Below are 22,670 nucleotides of genomic sequence, written 5' to 3'. Positions count from 1 at the left end.
CGTGAGAAAATAAACCCACCATCTCCGTGCGATACTCGGACGCGCGAAGGCGTTGAACGTTCCAGCAACGGATTGTCTCGCGTGGGACACCCATTTTCACCCGACCGGCGGTGTGTGTGTGTGACCAGCGGGTATTAATCATTCGACAATTACACCACAAGCTTCCCGCAGCCGAAAGTTTCGACCCGCGTTGTCGTGATGTTGGACTTCTCGTCGTGGCTCGTCGTGATCCCGGCCAGGATCGCATGGCCTTTAATGCCATCATTTTCTTCGCCCCATTTGCCCTGTCATGCAACAAGCTTCGGTTCGGGGATATAAATCCCATCATTCGTACGACTCATAAGATTCATTCTTCCAACTCATGCTCACCGGCCGATCCAATCCGATCAATATCGACCGCGCACCGCGATCAACGCCTTCTTCGGTGGCATCTTACACCGTCCTTTCCAAACACACAAATAGAGACATTCAACAGTTTAATTGTTCTCCGAATAACTTTTCCAACACTACACTCTCCTCCAAATTGCTCTCCGAGGGGATCCTCCGATTGTCCGGAAAAATAAGAGGACTCCGGTCCGATACTCGTCTCGGTATGTTTCGATCATCATTTTTCCCGGAGCGATTCTTTGAAGAGAGCTCCACGGAACTCGGTGTGGATTATTCTGCCGGCGCGTCCGATGGAATTAGTTCGATGGAACACCCCGGAGTCCAGGGCCCTGGACCACGTCACGTCGTGCCTCATTTAATCAAACATTACAATCACCTGTATTGTTTAGATTTTTTAATTTATCATCGCTCGGGGAGTTGCGTTCCCGACATTCCGGCACCGGAGAGGCAGGGGACGGCGTCTGGCGGGTTCTCAAGTTTTGGCGCGAGTCCCACACACGCAGTCCCTGGCTGGTGGGAATTGTTCACGCGCATTCGGCTTGAGCGCCTCGCTTCCGACGGTGCTTCCTTGGAAGAGGAGTGCTAAGAAATTTATGTTTACTCATGCACTTGATCGTTCTACCCTGATCGGTTCTTGCCCGGGGCCGGTGGTCGGTGGGTTTCAACCGGCTCAAGCACCATCACCGGCGCACACGGAGTCAAGTGCCGCCGGCGACAGAGACTATACCGTAATCCGGGCATCTTTTTATTCCATCACTCCGGTGTAAGATTAAAAGAAAAACATAACAACAAAGATGCATGGTACTACTCGAGGAAAATGGTCCCATTTAATCAAATGGTTCGTAAATTTTACCTTTCCGAACTCGATTGATTTGCGAAACCAAAACATTTGCGACGTAGTTTGGAAGCGGCAACAAAATTGTCACCTGTAAAACTATGCCATAAAAATAAACGTTTCCTTTTTCTCCCTCCTCCGAAAAGCGCTCTTTTGGTGGTGTGCAAATAAAAACCGTCCCTCCTCACGCCGACGACGACAACCTGATCGATTTTACTCACGCTGCTCTGCGCCATTTGCGCTAATGAAGCAATTAATTATGGCCGCAAATTAAGCCATTACCGAGAACGCGGAGCCACTGTCAAACTGCGGCGCGAGATCGTGCGGAGCCACCGGGGGTTCGGATGCAGCCGCATTCGATGTCATTTGAATTATTGAAGTTTATATTTATTCCACCATTTAACAGCACCCTCGGAGCAGGCTCCGGAGACGACAAAATATAGGAAGAGGAGGAAAACGCCAAGCCGAGGGCTCATTTGCGATGCATCCATCTGAAGATGGCTTTAAAAGGTGGCCATAGAACAAACCTGAATGAAGACATGAATGGAAGCGGGACTCCAACGGATGCGGATATACACAGGCGGATCACTGGTTACGAGAGATTAAGTGAACAAATGCAGGCAAAAAACGGCGGGAAGAGTGGCTCGCGAGAAAAAAACAACAGATGGCAAACAATAATTGTCTCATTACACTCTCGGCACACAATCAGAGGCCGGTTCGGGACGGTTTGCCATCTTCAAAGCGACGTGACAAAATTGCAACAAACTGCAACTGCAACTGCAACTGCAGAACGACGGAAGCGAGACGGTGGCGTTCATTATTAAATTAAGTAAATTGAGCCAACGGGGTCCGATCGGAGTGGAGTCATGCTGGAAATTCGTTCGCATCGGGGCGAGGAAAAACCGGAGCTACTGAGGATCGATTGTGGCAGCTGTGGCGGGTCTAATCGAGGGTCGCCCGTGCGGAGCACGATACCGAGGGATTGCAAAAACTCATAAATCAGATAATGCTCTTCAGCTTGAGTGGAGGATTGATCGCACCACACCCTGCCACTACTCAGCGCTGAGAGGGAGATCACTGCACACCGCATTTTCACCACAACAGTTCTTCTGCTAGATCTGGAACGGTTTCTGGTGCAAGATTGTATACGATTTAGTTTTTGCTTCCCTTCCACCGAGCAGATCGCACGGAAGCAGCCACTTCGGAGCGGAGTTGCCACAATCGGCCGCAAATCGTAGCCATAGTCCGGGCTCCCCGATTGCGCGCGCGCAATTGTGCCGCGGTTGTACGCCGTGTATAATGAATGTAAAATTTTTCTCTATTATAATGATTGACTTTTTATATGAACCGCGCGCCGGGTCTGACAACTTGTCAACGGGACAGCAGCAGCAGCAGCGGAACGGAGGCGGAAACGCCGTTGTGCACCGTGACAGAAGGCCCCCGGCCGAAGAACCGCGTCCGTCACGCAAAACCCGGAGACGTCTTGATCCCGGCGGACCTCACCTGATTTTCGCTCATTTATTTCTGCATGATTATCGGTGATTTCGTTTTATCAACCAACTCCCGGAGACCACTCGGCGGATGTGTCTTCCGTTCCGTTCCGTTCCATTCCGTTGGGCGGAATTGGCAAAAAGGATCCAAGGCGCAGTTCACTTTTATTCAAATCGCAAACAATACACTTCTAATTGGTGCATCAACGGCGGTGGTATCTCGGATCCGGCTGCAGCTCGTCAAGCGACATTCGACTGCACCTTGCAGTACGTTGTTTTGCATTATGAAGCTATAAAAAGGAGGAATTCCTCATAATGAAGCACCCTTTCATTCAACTCCGTTGCCATTACCAGCTCCGTCGACCATGTTCATAAATGATTATTTCATTTGCTGACAGTGATTAGGTTACTCAAGGCGAACCATTGCACCCGCCCAATCATGCTCTCCATATTACACATCGAAAACATCGATGCATACTAAAGCGTTTAAGCAGAAATGATTTGAGGAGCAAATAATATAACGACATTTATATATTTGTGCTTTCTTTTATATGACAATCAACTGTTTTCTTAACAAATACCTTTTCTTCGTTAACCATTAGGTACTTTTACAAATGCAAGAGGTATGAATAAATATTCCTTTTTCTGGCGTACTTTTTGCGCATATCTATGTAGAGAGACATGAAATCGAAAGACGATCGTTATTTCACGCGATTTCGCATTTATTTCGCATGATCGGTACGATGTCTATTCACATCATTGAACACTGATGCTAAGTGGATCCCCTTTTGTAAAAGACTCCTTCGCGAGGTTTCCCGATAAAACCTAATTTTGTCACTAGCTATCAACGAACCACTTCGGCCGTCGATAACGAAAACCCATTTGTGGCCATCAATCGTCCGAATGCGAACCTGAATGATCTTTCGTGGCGGTTTGAATTGTACATAGGATCGCGAAACCGACCGCTCAACACCCCAGAGGCTCGTTAGTTTTGGAATATATCATGAGCAGCAAGTTTCATACAATGAACCTCTAACCACTTCTCTTCACGTACGAATAAAACTGGCCGAAAAAGAAGAAGGCCCCGTTCGGTACAAATAAAAGTAACCGACTCGAAATGATCGATAAGCTTCGATAAGCAAAACTGATACCTGTTCGGTTTTGATCTGACCACTCGATGGTTTTTTTTTTTTTTGTGAGACCCTTGAGCCAATTCCCACAAGCTGTAGCACCTCGATCCTCGACCGCTTCCCAACACCATTGTCCCATAACATACGAAGTAAGGTTTTCTTTATCGATTTGGCGTATGGTTCCCATTTGGAGGCGCAATTAGTCGCAGCCGTTGTAGGATTTCCCTCACCCGGGGTCTCGGAGCGAAAGATGATCGGAGCCCCCCTATCAATCACTCGCTGGGAACGGGCTGAGGCTGCGAACCACAACCCGATCTGCATGTGTCAAGTGTCGTCGGTGGGACACGGCCAACATTTTCTTATTCAAATTAGAACTCGGTCGCGTCTCAATATCCGAAACGAAATTTCCGACCGAAAGCTCTCCTCACACCTGGCTCGAACCCGGGGGAAACATCATTGTCCACCACGATGTACAATGTTTCATACGGTGCAAGCGCGCGACGATAAGACATACCCGATCGCTCGTCGATCGTATCGATACATCAGAAATTTGATCAATCGAAAATACGTCAATTACGAGTTCGGCGAGGACATGGAATGGCTTTTCGATCGATCGAATCGGCTCGGTGAGGTGCGCTGGAGTGGAAAGCAAATTCAACTCTCCCTTAAAAAATTGGTCTCAACTCCCAGGAACCAAGGGAAGACATGGAAGGTGGTGCATATTTCTTAGGTTACGGTTTGGTTTATTTTTGAGTGAGACGAAAAAATCATCATGTATCAATATCAGAACAGGTTTCGGTGTGTCGTGTGTCGTTCAAACGGTTTTCTATGTCGTTATGGTACCGAACGATCGAGTTTAACAGGTTGATTTTCATATTTTGAAAGGCTTTTTTACCCCGTCGGTTATCTCTCTTTCACATGCCAATTACGTGTCGATTGGTACAAAACCGCAAAGCGCCAAAATGGGACTACATTCACGCAAAACTATCGCATGTTGCGTTCACAAAATTAGACGGAAGGTAACACATTCCCACAAGGCGCTTGTTGAAATATGAACCCCCGTTGTTGCCAACCAATCAAAAGTAAATTACTACAAATTAGGGCGATATGTGAGATCAGATCCAGCACGCCATGCATTGCGATAGTCAATGTTGAAAGTCCTATTACACCGAGATATGTAGATCGATATATTTTACACCTCTTCACCGTGTCCGGACGTCCAATTCCGGTTGTACCATTAGCATGCACTTTCCATAAATTAATCTCTTTGTAATGTACCTTCACTTGCTCTCCGGTGTGTGTGTGTTTAAGGGTTTCCCGAGGACACCTGAACAGACAGAACGTAATTAGAATTCACCATCACGCCCCGTATCGCAAGAAAAACATGGGAAAACAAACACGTTGTAATTCACCCGACGCCACCACACGACGCGAGCGTGAAACGCGACACGCAATTGACACGAAATAATTTGTCAACCCGCGCAATCGGTGCGCGTAATGTTCCAGCCCTCCCCCAAGCGCTAGCCTCCAACGCGTCCAGCCTCGATCCGGGGTCTCTTTGCGCCGATTTGCGTGAGCTTCAGGAAGTTCTTCGGCCTGCTTCGGTTATCGAACTGGCTTCGGCCTGCTCGGGCTATGTTTGGCTAGACTTTTTTATAATCCGTCTTTCAACGCGGAGCCAAGCGAGTATGTGGGAACCTTCCTAACGAGGGCGCAACGGATGATAATAAGCGGTCGTGTGCGTCGGGTTGATTTTAAGGATGATTTATGCAATTTTAACAAACCACCAGCCAGCCTACCACAGATGCCCGGGTGGGAGGAGAAAAAGCGAACCTCCGTAGAGGGCTTTCTTTAGAGGAAACGGTCACGGTTTGCAAGAGTTACGATGGCCGCAAACTGACCAAGCCTCTTTGGACAGATTTATTGGCGCAAAAGCAATAACTCATTTTAGCACTTGACCAATCCAAATCGTCGCACCGTGAGCTGTAAGTGGCGCCAGGGAGAACGTTAAAATGAACGCACCTTCAAAACTCTAGCTGTAAGGAGATGTGGAAGCCATTTTGAAATTGATAACCACGAAGGACGTTGTTTAGCGCCATCCCTTTCCACCATCATTGAGTAGATAAATACTAAACCCTATGAATTCCTCAAGTTCATTCAACATATTTGTAACTTGTTTCAAATAACTTGTACATTACTTACCATTGTGATGATAACTTTTTCGGATATTTTTCACCACTTCGTTGCTCATAATAATAACTCGTAGTAGGTAAGTTTTATGAAGTAGTTATATTTTCTCACTGTACAATTTTACGTGTTTATGTACAATTTCATACTTTTTTCAGTTCAGACCATCGGGAACAGGTATTTACAAAATGTTTGTGCAGCACTGGTGCGTCTTTTCTCTTCTTTCGCGCTAGGAAGTGTGCAGAAGCCGGCCAGATTCCGCCTGATTGTAGGTGTGTGTGTGTGTGTATGTGCTTATGTTTTGCGAGTAGTTTTAGTCTTTGGCCACCGGTGCGAATCGAACGCGAGTTTGGCATCTTGGAGAACACGAAGGTCATCCACCACCCCCGTTCCATGGAAGTTTTTTCCTCCCTCCCCGTTCCCTCCCTGCCCTACTCTTCCCTGACTACCCTCAGCTAACCGCTGCAGTTGGCGTTAATATTTTGCAAAGTTATCCTCTCTTTTGCGTTTGGGATTGGGAGTGCGTTTGAAAACTCTGGTGCATTGTGGATGGATTTTCTAGACGAAAAGTGCGTTCGTGCGTACCTGCATCGATGCTCTTGCCTCCCTCGGTGCGCGCGTTCGAAAACTGTGGGAGTGTGTCTGTGCGCCCTCGGGACATCAACAGAGAGAAAGGATTTGGGAAATCTTTCGCAGCCCTCCTTATCAGCCGACCCCGGACAGCATCTGTTTGGTGTAGCTGGAGAACAGGAGGTGCTTGGAAAAGTTCGTCAGCCGCTCGGCGTCGGCCTTCTCGAACGAGCTCGGGGCGCTTCCGTGCAGGGACGAAGGGGACGAGTTGGACTCCTCACCCTCACTGTGACTGTGTGTGCTGCGGTTGGATTCTCCCTCGTGGCTCGAACCGGTGTCCTCGTGCGTCTTCATGTGCGCCTTTAGGTTGCAGGCCAGCGCGAACGATTTGTTGCAGATCTCGCAGACGTGCGGTTTATCACCTGTGGAGACGAATACAGAAGAATGCAGGGAAACACCTTTAATAACGAGATCGAAGCGTTACTCGGGGAAGGATGAAAAATAGCTACTGTCGTGGAATTCCTATATGACGGTGCGATAACCCAGATATCCCCGCCAACTGGCATTGGTTTTCCCCCCTCTTTGAATGACCGATATGATGGGGTAACAATAAGGCCGTCTTCAAGCAGCAAAAAACAATAAATTATCATCCACACAAAGCCTCGAGGCGTCGCGGCGTCCCAAAGACAAGCATAACAACGAGAACACAGAAATCAAAACCAGAACTCTTCATTCGCGATGGTTCTCTAAAAGGACGGTGTAGCGATGGTAGGAAACACTCCGTCCAAGTGCAAAGACAAACATATGGAAGGTTCGCCTTCATGTTTACAAGCACTAGAACATGATCCCCTTCCGATCGTCGCATTTATTGCGCTATGATGGATGACCGGTGAGAAAAATGACCTCATGTATGACGATGAAGAATCTTTCCGTCAATCGGTAGCCGATGACAGGTTTCATTTCGTGACGTGGTTCTCATGAATAGCCACCAATTCCGTTTTTTTGCAGTGTTCATGCAAGTCCTTTCGAGAAGAAAATGTTCTAAGCGAAACAGTTTAACAGAAGTCTTAGCCTAGAGATTGGCTCCAATATTCGGGCGGAGTTTCTAAAACCCATCATGTTCGATAAACCCTTTGAGAAGAAAATCTAATCAATTTCCTGCAACTGAACTCAGCGGGAATGGAAACACGTACCTATCACAGCACGAACTGCGATCCCTCAACACCTTCAAGCTCACTAGCCGTCAGCGGTCGTCACCCACGTTGACGCAATCTCCCGTGGTGCAATTGATCGACGCGCTACCGTAACGTCGATCTTTTCGATCATCAACAGCACGCATCGCATTCTGCCCCATCATCGGCCGGTGTTCGGTTCTATTAATGATCGCTGACCACGTGCACGCACCCTGAGACGATTTACCTCAAACATTGTGCGCCGCACCGACGGGAGCAATTGCCCAAGGCCACCCAGCAGGAATTTCCGCCATGGCGAACCCTTTCAATTTAGCGTGAATTTTCATCCACACATGAATGAACGAAACATAGCACAAAAACTACTATCGGTAGATTCTGTGATGTGCTTTTCTAAGGTAAGGAGTCAAAAAGTTGGAACTATAAAACGTAGAACCCACAAAAAATCGTCTCAAGAAACAGGTGCCTTACACCGCGCTCGGGAGATAGGAACAAAAAATCGACATTTATTAATCGCGATGATTTTCAAACTTCTTTCAGCTGCCTCTTCACTTCCTAAGCTCTAACACAATTGATTGAGATGTTCTTCGATAGATCCACTCGTTTTCAGCTACAAGCGATTATCTGTATCTATAAAAAATATAAGAAGCTCAAATTTCTTTCCAGCCCGTCATGATCGCTGAGAATCGTTTACTTTCCATTCTCCCGGGCCGGATCCATTTCTTCCATTCCATTTTGTTCCGTAGTCTGTCGGTGCTTTTTTTTTTTAGCCCTCGTTATCTTGTTTTTCCTCCACCACCAACGGTCATTTTTTGTGGTTCGTTAAAATTATGTTTCCCGATAGTCAAAGACCCCATCGGAAACTCCTTTGCTCTCGTTCTTCCCCGTCGGCCCAAAAGGGAAACGGAGGCTAAAAGGAAATCCTTGGAACATACTTGACATAGGGTTCGATCGATATTTCAAGTGGTTTATCTCTTCCGATCGCCGAGAGCGAAGCGAAGGGCTTCAACCCCTGACAGGATTCGGAGTCGGAGTGCGTGTTAGCCTCGAGGGCTGCCGACGTAAAACCCTGGGACAGGAACAACCCGAATCCTCGGGTACCAAATGCTTGCGTGAGTGGCTTGCGTGACGCAACAGGTTGCAACAGGAGACCTCCTAACGACGTGGAACAGGTGATCCTAACAACTTCCACCTATCATGCTATCAGTAGCGGACGAAAAGGACGACATGGCTTACCTGTGTGCAGGAAGAGGTGGTTCTTCAGGTTCGTCTGCTTCGAGAAGCCGCGGGAGCAGATGTGACACTTGAAGGGCCAGGACCCGTTGTGGACGTACATGTGCGACTTGAGATCACCAGGCGTCGGGAAGGACTTGGAGCAGAGACTGCACTTATGCGGTTTGTCCTGCAACGGGACGGCGGCGAAAGAGAAAAGAAACGAGAGTTCAGAAATAGATAAGTAACGCGCATGAGATCAAACGAAAATTAAGAAGCTAAATGTCATGCCATCTCGGAGCAGGGCAAGAAATAAATCACCACTATCCGAGCTGCCGCCCACGCCGATGTGCCCGAGTTGGCCATCGAAGCGGTCGCTTTCGTGGGACAGCTCAATTTAATGCTCACGGTTCGAAGACAGTGACAACATTAAACCTGACGTTGATTGATGGACCATAGATTGAGCGAGCGAGATTCAATGGTCCGCTCCCGGGACCTACTCGGGAGGATTTGAATGCCGCTGATTTGGTGATCGATGGGATTCCATACCTTGATGTGCGTCATGCGATGGTAGTAGAGGTTGGAGCTGGCCGTGAACCGCTTGCCGCACACCTGACACTGGTGCGGCTTCTCGCCCGAGTGTATCCGGACGTGGGTATTGAGCGAGCTGGACGTGCTGAAGCCCTTGCCGCAGACGCCACAGACGTGCGGCTTTTCTCCGGTGTGCGTGCGCATGTGTCGCTTCAGCAGACTAGGACGATCGAAGGCCTTGCCGCAGACCTCGCACGGCAGCATCGCTCGCTCGGAGCGGGGGGCGGGACGGGCCTTGGGCGAGGCTCGGGACGCGCCGGTACCGATCGAGGCCAGCTCTAGGTCCAGCGCTCCGTCACAGCGATCGCCGGTGCTGGCTCCGGATGAGATCGAGATCGACGAGTCGTCTCCCGACACCGACTTGTGCTCGTCTTCGGCGCCGGACGGAGGTGAGATCGGTAGCATGACCCTCGACAGGAGCGACGTCGAAAGATCCAGTGGGGAATCTAGAGAAAGACAGCAGAGCGTCGTTGTTAGAATGGAAGGACTCTACGGGATAAATGATCGCACACGCTACGTCGATCGCAACATGCGGATTTGTTCATGACACTCTGGGAGAACTGCTACACTTAACGCCTCACTTATTAATCGCCGATCATTAGCACTAATCTAGACCATTAATTTAACACCGCTTCATTAATTGCGCGCTCGGAAGTTTTATCATTTCGCACACCCAATCTCGGGGGCTCCAGCGCAACCGGTAAGCTTCCCGAGCGCAACTCCGGTGACAGCAAATTAATTCCCGCCGTCTGCGCGAACGCGAAGTGTTATGGAAATCAGTTTCGGGTTTAATTACCTTCGCTCTCGGAAGGAAAAGTGCACCCAGGAATCGTGTGCTTTATAAATGGTTTCGAGCTAACACCAGAGCACCAGAAGCGAATGCAGCTGGAGCTGCACCCCTCAAGCAACTGCTCCAAACGATGGAATCCAAGGCGATCCTGGAGCTGAACTTCCGAAGGTAGGAATTCCGACTTTCCAACAGCACAACTATCTGGACGGCGGGATCTACCGAATTATTTCAATTATTTTCTTGTTAAGAAACACAAAACTCATTTGTGTGTATTAATTTAAGCGAGCTTTGTGCGAACCGTAGACTCTTGAGCCGCGATCTCTACTCCACCAACGAAGCGGCCTCTATTGATAAAATCGCCATTTTATTTATTACGAAAATTCGCTCCCTTGTAACGTGTCCCCGCACGCGTGTGTGTGTGTGTGATGGGTGAAATGAATGCTATCGCAGATGGGCAAGAGATGAAGATAGCGAAAATCGCACACGGAGCCTTTGTTTTTCCCGACTCCAGCGAAATTGTAGCAGTCCTCCTCCGTAAAAGGAGCGGAGAGAACACCCTCCAAGCGCTGCCTACCTTCCAGGATCGAGTCCATCGTCTGCCGATACAGCTGATTACGCATTCGCATGAAGAAGAGCTCCTCCGGACCCTCGGGCAGGTAGTAGACGACCAGCTCCTGGTGCGACGGGATCGGCTTCACGATCTCGTAGATCGGTTCACCTTTCACCTTCGCGCAGACCACGTTCACCTGCGGCCCGTACGTTTCCGACACCCGCAGGAACCGGATCCAGTTGCAGTGTCGTACCGTTCGTCCATTGACGGACGTTATTTCATCGTACAATCCGAAACGGTGCCGAATCTGTCAAAGAAGCAAAGAGAGAGAGAAGGAAAAGGTATTAGACTTTGTTCGACAAACTCCCCCTGTTCGGTGAAAAGGCGTGAAAATTCCGTTTTCCTGTCGTTAAATCTGCGCTTTCTCAAAGGGAAACCCCTTGTTTACTCCACTTAACATGTGTAATGACAACACGCAGTTCCAGTGACAGCTATTTATGCCTCCATTACTTGATACCCTCATTAATGACCCTTTTATGGGCTTTACGCCCTCCCCTCGGACAGTTGTTCCGCTTCGCTGCGCTCTGGTGAACTACCATTCTCCCCTATTGGTGATTTATGAAAAATTACCCAACCATGTAACCACCGACACCTGAACAAATCGTGCCCAGTTGAGGGTGAAACCCCAACCCACGAGCCCACGAGATATGGACCAATCGCTAGAGAAGGCGTTTGCTTCGTGTCAAGGAAGTGTCACTTTTCCTCCCCAAAACCCTGTGTTTATATTAAGTCAAGTGGCGGTGGAAAAGAAATGCTTAACGAGTGTAAACATCCGGTGATTCCTGTAAAAGCTCCCTTTTCGTCTGTCTTCTTTCGGCGATGCATATCAAAGTGAAGCGAGCATAAAGTGAACGGAGAAAAACACACCACCAGTCATTCAAGATCCGATCGATACAGATCGAAATTACAAATGTTGGATAATATATGTCGATCTGCTCCTATCCGTTCTCCCGATCGTTCCCATCGCCATTACTGCCCGGCCAAAGATCGCCAAACCGTTTATGAATATATATAAGGAGATAAAATAAATATCCGTTTCTTGCTACTTGGTGTCGCACCAACCTCGGTGTAGAGAGAAGGAATCGAGCGATCGAAAACGATACAAAATTGATGGGCATAATTTGCAATTTCTCTCTTTTGTCCACGGCCATCGTCCCCGCGGCGCATCATGTAGCCCTCGAAAGGTATTCCGGGCCATGCAGAGACATTACCGATTCTTTGGAAGTCAACAAACTTTGGCCGAAAAGACGAAATGCCTTTCGCACGATCAGTCGTTTAGCCGATGGTCAAATTTTGGATGATCTTTTTTGTGTCTTTTACGAGTCCTTGAGTGAATTCCATCATTTTTCCAATACCTGTGTCGCAAAAGATTGTCGGTCTTTTCGTTGCTTCTTAGAGGGCTGGGTAAGGAGAGGCCTTTTGATCCTTACGACGCCTCGGGACAAGAAATTTCACAGTGGTCATTGTTTCTCAGAATCGTTCAACGGTTCTAGTAAATATGTAACGGGATCAAATATCTCAGATGTACGAATGAATTTAAAACACATTCTCCTAAAGATATTTCCGGTTGAGAATTCGAGGACACACTTCTCCTTTAGCCACAATTGTGTTGAAAATGATTCAACGTGGAGATTGTATGCCTTCATTTTTCATCGTCTTGAAATGATGATCACTTCGACCACACTCTTTTCAAACTGGAATCGGACTAACGCCCACTCGTCTACATTCCAAGCCAACAGTGATTTATCCTAGAACAGTCTCAACGACCACAAATCGCGATGTTTTCAACGCCAGCCACACAATTTGTTTGACAATTTATGCACAATTATCGGAGCAGATTTATGAACGGCGATGCTCCGTGAAGCCCACGACTCTTCCACACGACTCAGGAAGGCGCCTTCTCTCGACGCAAAGTGGACGAAGGCTAGAAACTTGTTTCGCTTCCTGCGCACCGGCCATTGCGCTCTGACGGACTGGCTGCTGGTTTATTGATTTATTCGTTTATTATCAGATTTTTTGGGGAACGAGAAGCGAAGAGGCAAGCCCCTATTAATTTCCGAAACGAACTACTCCACTGCTGCTGATCTGTGATCCTTCCGATTATCCAGAATAACCATAAAGATCGATAGCATCCTGGGTGAACGATCATCGTTAAATTGGATATTTTGAGGGAGAGATCCATCGGGCCATCGACTTTGGATAGTTAAAATAACGGATTGCCATAACAATGACTCCAATAAAGCACGGTCCCGATCGTCGATAGCTCTCCGGACGTCGAAGCGGCCAATTGACCGATGGTTTCGGCTTTCCACGGGGCGTTTTTTTTCGAGTATCCCGGGGTCAGCAGGGAATAGACTTCAAACGCACATAAAATTCAATTTGTTCCCTAGCCATGGGAGACGTTCCTCTAAAAAATCTGATCGCATCAAAACTTGGGCAAGAAACATTCGGGTGGAACCATGCTGCGATCGCAATTAGATTCTAGCTGCCTTCGGAAGGGTAACTACTGTTTCGGATGCTAGAAACGGACAAGAAGAAGAGTTCCTCACTCACATTGAGACTGTTCTCAATTTTTTTTCGTTTTTTTGCTATCTCCAATACGCCAATCAGTTGAAGAAATCAAACGTGTTCTCTCCACAAACTCCTACTTGTACCAAACATGAATGAAAATTAGAATGGGAAAAGTGGAAGAAAGGAAATTGCCCTTCCGTACAAACGCCACATGATCACGATTCTCGAATTTCCATCTCTAACCGCACGCTCGTCGAATGGTTTCTGTGATTATTTGCTTAGAACGAGGCTCGTGGCACGCGTCTTCGCCTTCATAATGCAAAAGTCGGACGGAGGAAGTATACGCTCTTGTCGGCTTCTTTACCCTGAGAATTACCGATTTCTTCGAGAACAAACGATTCATAACTCGACAACAAAAGCCCTGACTCATTTTCGGTAATGAACGCCACCAAGAACATTACTGGATATTCTCTCCGGTCCAAGCTCTTCCGGCCAACGTTCCGACATCCGTGCGGGCTGATTAGAGGAGATGAGCTTTCGGTTTTAGTCCAGTCCGTCGACCACCGGCCGAAGTCGTGATCAATTTATCTTCCAAATTAATATTTATTAGCTCTAAAACGATCGCAAGCCTACACGTGACCACGGCGAGCAGCGCACAACAAGCTTCCGATCCGACAAATGACTCTAATTTAGAGCTTCCTCACTTGAGACCCCAGACTCGAACGGGGATTCCGTGACCTTCGTGAATCTTTCCGCGCCGATCGCGAACAACGCGTTTCAACAAACCCATAGGTCTCCTCGTCTCGCTTGGAATAGATTCGGTTTTAATTAATTCCACAGGACCAGCAACTTCTGGAGGAGTCTTGTAGCGCTCTCCATACCGAGGCGATAAGAGTAAAGGCTCGCCGGCCTTTCGTCGTGAAATTGGTCCATGCACCGGGAACATCGAAACGGACTCTTGACTGTTTTATGCAAATGAACGGTCGGACCTTTTATCTCGGGATCATCCAGGCCACAGCTCGCTACAGAACAACTGAAATTGAATCTGAATGTCACGGTTCCCGGCGTGAGCAGTCAAAGCAGCGTTAGGAGTCAATTCGGAAGCTTCGGAGCTTCGGACCAAAGAAGTGAGAGGAAGAAGTCTCAATTAAAGCGTTGTTAGAGCGCCTTCGAACAGAAGCTTCGACGACTCGTTCGATCACTGGGCTGATGTCTTTATTAGCGATTGAGTTGTTCGAACGGTGGCTCCCATGCCACGGAAGATCGACGACCCGAAGACATTCAGGCGACAACACATTGGACCACCGAGAGCTACCGGGGAGGAGTGTCTACGAACATTCCGGGAGCGAAGCGGCAAGTTTGTTTCGATGTACGATATTGTTACCGTGTCCTGGCGTATTCCGTGGAAACCGGAGCTTACGAATGGCAGTATTATGCATAATTAAGTAATTGTTTAATTACAAAACTCGCTACATGTTCGCTTCCGAGACCGGGTCTCTGCAGGACCCGGAGAAAGTCCCGCTGTTCGACAACTCAATCCACGATCCGCGGGTCATTCTTTGTGATTCACGCGACTCATTTACATCCCGGCGTGGAGTGGAACCGGCCCACCTCGAGCTGCTGGCCTTAAAGTGGAATCTTTATTTGCACAATTATCATAAAGATCCCGAGTGTATTTGTGTGCGTGCGGGCCGGCTGCCAATTCAATAACGATAACTGTCCGCAGTTCGAATGAATGGAAATGGAAGAACCGTATTAAACAGCGTCTTCGGTCGACCCGTTACGCCGGCTTTGTCGTCGCGACTGCAACTGCAACCGGATGACACCGATTATGATACGACGGGAACAGTTTGACGTGCAACTCCTGTTGCCCTTGATTTTCCACCATCTCCCTACACCCTTCTTATCCTCGGTGACAGCTGGCAGATGCCCGAGGATCGATACACGAACGAGAACGTTCTCACGCTCTCTGCTTCACCTTTGCGACTGGTTTGGGTTCTCAGGACATGGATCTTAAGAGTACAATTTATGGACCATGCCAAAAGGGTATCAGTAAGGCACCTGACCACAAGCTCAGTTAGAAAAGACAACTCAGTATCAATATCATCGATGGCGAGCGAACGACGGAGGGTCAAGGGATTAACGCAGTCCAAGGGTAATGGAAAAAGGATTCAATTTCTGAAACATGATCCAAAAAGTGAGGTTGAGACTTTCGCCTTGCCCCTTCTCAGTCCGTCATAGTCTATGTCTCCATGATCGATGATGGATGAAGAGGTTATGATGGAATGCGAAGCGGTATTTCTTTCCTACCTGCACAGAAGCTATGAGAAAGTGCAAGAAATACTCTCGAAGGGATGATAAAAAATCAATCAACTAAAACCCGAGGGACCTAGTGATGGTACTTTCTAATTTGAAGCTATGAAGAACAGCTTCTCCCTATTGTCTTCTTTTCTATGTTTTGATTAAAACGCTCACACTTCCTCTGGCTGGACACACATGATGGATTTCGTCTTGGGTGATCGAGGAAAGTATTGCTAAACATTGTAACGATGTGAAGGCTGTTCAAGGTGACACATTTCCCCCTTCCTTCAGAAGAACGCAGGAACAACAACTTGGGCAAGGGGGAGGAGAAGGAAATTTATTATCATTACAGCTGTCTGGGGCTTACTCGTGTCCCATTATGGAAGCCACACTCGCTGCATGTCCACGCTTCGCCAAATGTATTTTGCATGCCAAGTCGCGTCCATGCACTTAGACGAACATAGCAGACTTGCCAACCTAAGCTGGACACCAGAATGGAACGTAGAACGCTGTTTTCGCGAGGTGGGTTTTCCTTGCAAACGACCGATCGTGGCCGTCTCAAGAGCAAGGTGTAGGCATATCGCCCAGTTGTCGCGTTGTCGGCTTGTCATTGATTAGGTTGTCGCCGCAAAAAGTGCTCGTGTACCTAGCACTCGACTGTGGGAATAAAGTCAAGCGAACGCGCGATCGAATTCATAAGGCGCTGCTTTTTGGTCGCCCGACCAAGTCTAATGTATCGGAAACCGAAAAAAAACCCATCAAATCAGTCCTTGTTGCCGAGGAATTTACGACACACGAAACGGCAACGGCGAACCATAAAAGCACCACTCCGAAGCTGATCCCTATCCGCCCCGGGTTTGACCCAAATAATTCACACGCCTTCCGTCTTCGAATGCATCGTACCGAAGGCCCTCAAATGGCTGGCGTTCGTGAGCGCATCGAAAGGCCATCAATTAGTGATCGTTCGCAGGAAATGCGGAGCGCAATCGAAACCGATGCTGCACCTGCACCTTAACGATCCTTTTTATGTGATCCTTCATTCGAGGATACTTTTGTTACGGTTTCGTCAGATTCGGTTTGCCGCTTTTCCGATCGATCACCGGCCTTTTCTTCATCTCCGTCTGCATTTTAGAGTCATTATCGGCGCCATCTAAATCTCGATTCAACATCGGCCTCGTTCTCTCCTTCTCGTTGTGCCTTTTTCGCACTGCCCCGTGTCACAAAGATCATTTCACCGCGAGCTCGGAGGGCAAGATTCAAGTTCAAGTTTGTGAGACAATTTCCCGCCGTCTGCGAACGGTGCGCTGCCACGAGCTTAGGTCATTCACTGACGCTCTGCCACGCAATCTGACTTAATTGTATTTAATTATGTGACTTTTCTTACACCTCACCTTCCCTCTTCAACGTCGCCAAACCGACCCGCAGATCTCCGTCTTATGGTGTCGATAAAGAGTGTTCACAAATAAATTATGCAAAATCTTGTCCCAGCTTATCCCGGCTCCTTATTCAATCGATCAGTGAAAGTAATGCACCCGAAACAAGCAACCTCATCTCGGCGACCACCTCAGTTCAACGGCCGCTTATCAGCGTGAATTGATTATGGAAATTGCCGGCGCATGTGGTAGTCAAAGGCAACATAACATCGCGAAGAGGTTGTTGGCACCGAGCGAGCGAGCGAACACCAGCCCCGTGAACTTGTCCCGTCCGAAGGGAAGATAATTGATGCAGTCATTTCTATTTCAAGATTGTGTGTACGGAATTTTCTCTATTATTCAATTGCCGAGCCTCATAATTCTCCTCGCGAATGGCAAGGGAACAAGTGTACACCCTTGTATAGTAATAGAGGCGAACGGCGAAAAGAAAGAGAAATGGATCGGCTTTCCGAAGTGGGAAAAATGTAACATCACATCGCATTTCTTCCCAACCGGTTGCCCGACTCCAACATCAGGGAAAACGCGTCAACAAGAGGAGCCGTACAAGTTTTTTCCTTATGATTCAATTGTGATAGTGCCACGAACAGTATACGAGAATGCAACGAAAATAAAAGTAACAAGGTGAAGCAACTTGCTTGATTATGGTATGGAACAAACCTCTCGTTTTTCCTCTCCACTCGATAAATATCATAATCACATATCTGATACGCGATAAGATCTATAATTGATTTGTGCGTCCGTTGTCATTTCCTTGTAGTTTTCTTTTCCCATTTAAGGCAGCAGAAAATCCCACCTTTGTAGATATGGCTAGCAAGAAATCTGTTAACATCGATACAAACCAATGTATCTGCATTCTTTTGTTGTACTATTGTTTTTAAACGCATGTTTTGCTTATTGTACTGCTAATGTAACTCTTAAACCACTGGTAATTTTTTTTACTAATATTAAAAGCAAGAATCACTCAAACACCACCGCTTAATTGCTTGGTGATCTTCCAGCAGAACTCCCCCTATCGTGGGAAGATCTTGATAACATGCGGGTAGAGGAAGGCGAATATTAAAGAGGGAGCCATCCCTTGTTCCTGCCGAAGACGGGGCGACCCTCATCCGGAAAACATTGACTCACCCTTTTCCGGTAAGAAGCTGAAAATTATTACTCCTCAGCCGAATTCTTATGGTCTGTAACGGTCACGTCAACAGAACACCCCACCCTAGGGAACGTTCGCTGAGAAACTCGTCTTTTTTTTCACCAATTCCCCCATCTTGATGGTTTTTCTTAAGACGCTCGTTTTCTCACGGTCATGGGAGGTTGCGTTTTCTTTCACACCTCGGTGACTTTCCTTCGACTCACACGTTACTCAACAAGTGTATCGAGCACGCAGGACGAAGGGACATTAACAACAAAGAGACCTAAACGGTTTCCCCTTCCGAACACCTGACAGGGACTTTAACGGACTTTAACTGAAAGTTTTCATTCAACACACAGGTGCGCGCCGTCTAGAACGTTCGATGGAATCGTTTTGTTATCGAAATTCAGGAAAAATTGGCTACTTACATCGTCCTCCTCGACGGTGGAGAAAATGTCCAAAGTGTCGATGCGCACCGTCCCTTGGAAAGGATAGCAGAGCGTTCCCTGGGCGATGGTCATGTTGGACCACACGGTTGCGGTCTGCTCTCGGGAGTTTCGCGCACCAAGTCCCGTCACCGCGAGGGCAAACTCCTGCGGTATCAACACACACGTCTCCATCGTTCAGCTGTTTTTGATTCGTTATGTTGAAATGTCTCTTTAACTTGCCACTTGCCACGTTTTTTTAACCGAGCGAAACAAGAGAAATCACTGTTACAGTCGAAATCACTTTTGGGGTGAATATTTAACTCGCGATCGAACGAACGAAACACAACGAAACTCACTTAAGGCAAATGAAACCCTCAATAGTTACAAACCGAGCGGATGATCTTCGATCACTACCATAAACTCTTGAAACAATCCAACTATTAACTACAGGTACTTTTACGGTCTCATTTCACCACCGACTGTTACGCCTCTTTACTTAACGCATTGCGGCCGAAGCACACCACGGATTGGAAACTGCATAAACCGACGGCTCGAAAACACTTCTTGAAATCTGAATCAGTCACCATCGTTTAACCCGGCTCTAGCTGGGATCTCTAGCCTCTAGCCAACGGCCTCAGTCTGCGATCAACGCCAAAACGTTTGCTTGAATTGTTTACTTCGAACAAGAACGCGCCTCAGAACGGTCCTCGAAAGACTCTCGCCGATAAGCGACGAACCCCGAAACAAAAAACCGTCCAAGTCCCGCGGAGAGCCGAAAAATGCTGCAACGGAATCGACCCGCTTCGACGACGTTTGCACAAATACTGGCCACCGGAGATCGCCGCAATCTGCCCGTGACCTTCCGTCCGCGGCGGGCTGTGTATTTTCCATCGGATACACACACCGGCTCCATCGCCAGCCGTCATCATCCTCCATCCTGCTCGTGCGCGTGATCTTGCATTCGGTAAGAAGTCGCCAGATCGCCCTGCGGGCTCATAAAGCTCGCCTTAACTGTAGCAGAGCACGGCCGCACACATGCGCAAAAGGGCTCGCGGCCCCGAAGCTCCCGCATGCACAGAGTCCAAAACCTGCTGCGATCGTAACCTGCCGCAACCGAACGCGCCGGACACGCGGTAGCGCGCAATCGGAATCGGGTAAGGTGCCTGTTGGCGGTTGCTTCATTCCACGCCGTTCTTCCTGAACTTCCTTGCTCACCACGGGATCGGGCAACAGGCCCGGGAGAGCAACAAAAGAGAAACCACAACAACGTACGTTGACTTCTTAGCTTTCTTTGTAAGAGCTTCGTTGCCTTCGCGCAACCGCCTTGTATACTGCTGGTATCGTCTCCTCTTCTTTGCGCTGCCTTTTCTGTCTCCTCCCTCAGCTGAAGAGGAATGGAATAAATAACCAGGCAACCACCGTACAGCTTCTCCCTCGGTCGCCTCGGCACGATCGACCGGCTTAAGGAGTTATGCTCCACTACACACACATAAGACCATCATGCTCGATCGTTCTTATGTACAACATTGTGCAACCTCGAAAGCTCGCCGCGAAAGCTCCGGCCGTCTTGAGACTTGAGCACGCACACCAGGAACGTGCGGGCGTCTTGAACGACCGCGATCGCGTCTCGATCGTGCCTTCGTGAACGCGCTCGTACTCGGCTAGTGGGAGCGGTCATTCGCTGGATCGCGCTGCCTGGCTCTGATTGGTTAAATCAGCGCCGTCGAGTTCGCGATTCCGGAATTGGTGGGATGGATCTATTTCATTGATCCGAAACGCATTACGATACACGCTCGATCGAGCGCGCACGGAACAGAGCATATCCCTTATGCCCTAATACGAAAACTGTAACTATTGAGAAATTGGTATGCTGGAGGAACGGAAAACGAGCAGCTTCTGTTGTTACACTTAATGGTGGCTATGAGAAATACACTCCTAGGCTCATTTTTTCCCAACTGGTTGATCCTTTTTTCATTTCATGTTCTAAAGCATAATTATTCCTTACATCATAGGTTACATTTTAAAAATATTTCGTTCTTTCAGAACATCTTAAAATTAAGACTAGAAATTGATCATGCGTTGGAAGAATATCCCCAGCCATGATCTTTTGGAAAAACAATAAGGTATGCGCTACTTAATCAAAGTGTAGAAAAGAAACATAACTTGATTCACACAATGCAAACAATATTTTACTCCAACAATACCACCTTCAACTAATGGGAGTGAATAAAATATCAACCCCTCGACTTTGTTATACAGAATGAAAATTTACATCGTCCTTACCGTCGATTACCATAAGCGAACTATGTAAATCAAGGAACATCCCAGCCGATATGCAAACTCTTCCCTCACGACAAGTGCCGACCATTATTCAATCCGACCTCGGCCGAGGCCAAGGCATCATTCAACCGCCGCTCCGAACAATTGCGACCGTTTGACTTTTATCACTCAATTCAGGCTCAATTGTACGCCCCGGGATGCTGCTGCTGCTAAATACTGACGACGACGGATGATCGCGGGGGCAAGCCCAAGCAAGGTTCCATCACGAGGTGTCAGTGAATTGCTGTCAAAACTGGGAACGTTTTCATCCTTCACCCGGCTGTCAAACACTGCGCCGGGTCCGCGCGCGCTTCCTTCCCCTTGTCGACACCAACCTTGATTTCCGCGCAAAAGACATCACAAACGAAAAAACAATGATTCATCCATCCATCCATCCATCCATCCGTCCGTCCTTCGCTTTGGTTGGTGGAGTTCGGTGATGCCACAACCACCACGAGCAGATCTGTTTGTTTTTGCCGTAATCGACTCTTTAAACTTCGAACCCGTGATTTCGCCAAGGCTCCCCCCCAGACGGACGGGGAGCCCCAAACCTGACAGTTGCAAGTGAACCGGAGCCGCACATATCACTCCCTATCACGAAGGCACGAGTGCTTGACGGAAAACATGACACTTCGACGTACCGACGCTCCCGACGACTTCACACCGAGCGTGAAAGAGAGCACCGCAGCGATTGCTTCCGTCGAAGTTTTTTATGCTCCATTCCTCTAGCATAAGCGAGGCGGTGCGGCTGAAAAATCCCTTGCACGACTTCAACCTGTCCATCCTGTCCCTTCCGTGCTTCTCTTGCCCTTCCCCCTCACAGAGAACTGCAGTCCTCTCGGCGCCGGCAGAAAAAAACCCACGGAACGGCTTGGGAAACTCTGCATCTCCTCCCACTCAACACGCAAGCACGAGGTTCGAAGAAATTAAAGGCAATAAAATACATTCGAAATATTAAAAAGGTTGTCAATTCCATACGTCATGCTTTCCCGGTAGCAAACGGCGATGCAAAACGTTTAAACGCAAAACGATTCCCCCACTTTCCATTCCCCTTAAGACAATAATTTCATTCACTCTGCAACTCCACTCGTCCAGTGGCTCAACGGATTGCAGGCGAACTGCATGCATGCTGGCCTTGCATCGTTCGAGCCGCTTCTTCCATTATCCGCATTTTGCGACGGTTTTCCCTTGATTCGCCAAAGCTGACGGGGACTCGCGAGAACGGGTGCTTCCTTTTTTTTCCCCCTCCCCATCCGCACACCGGATGTTTATTATTTATTCAAAATTCATTCAATTCGATCAACCTCCGCCGCCAGCAGCCCCGACCGAAGGGATTTGTGTCTCCCCGAGCCAACCAAGTCGATCGGGAAAACTGCATCTCGTGATTCACACACAATCAATGATTGACATACGTATGGACCGGATGGGTCGTGAAGCCTTCGTACTTGACCGATTATAAGCACACCGTTCTCGTCGTTCCCCCCTCCCCGTTCTTGCGCTGAAAAACCTAAGGCGCCATGGGTGGAACGGTTTCCCCCCCCTGGATCGAACAACGAGCGA

The 22,670-nt window shown here is 48.2% G+C and overlaps 1 protein-coding gene across 1 annotated transcript; it reads right to left on the bottom strand.

The window, feature by feature from the left end:
- Window positions 1-6,734: 6,734 nt before the first annotated feature.
- Window positions 6,735-18,983, bottom strand: LOC131281837 (zinc finger protein 235-like). The gene is made up of 5 exons (XM_058311193.1): window positions 18,792-18,983; window positions 10,957-11,239; window positions 9,551-10,038; window positions 9,026-9,191; window positions 6,735-7,021 (listed from the first exon to the last, which is right to left on the bottom strand). Exons 1-5 carry the CDS (start codon window positions 18,981-18,983, stop codon window positions 6,735-6,737), a joined length of 1,416 nt encoding a protein of 471 aa, XP_058167176.1.
- Window positions 18,984-22,670: the final 3,687 nt, after the last annotated feature.

The sequence above is a fragment of the Anopheles ziemanni genome, chromosome 2 (genome assembly GCF_943734765.1).
Source record: "Anopheles ziemanni chromosome 2, idAnoZiCoDA_A2_x.2, whole genome shotgun sequence".
Taxonomy (NCBI): Eukaryota; Metazoa; Arthropoda; class Insecta; order Diptera; family Culicidae; genus Anopheles; species Anopheles ziemanni.
This window is presented reverse-complemented; position numbering and strand designations above follow the sequence as displayed.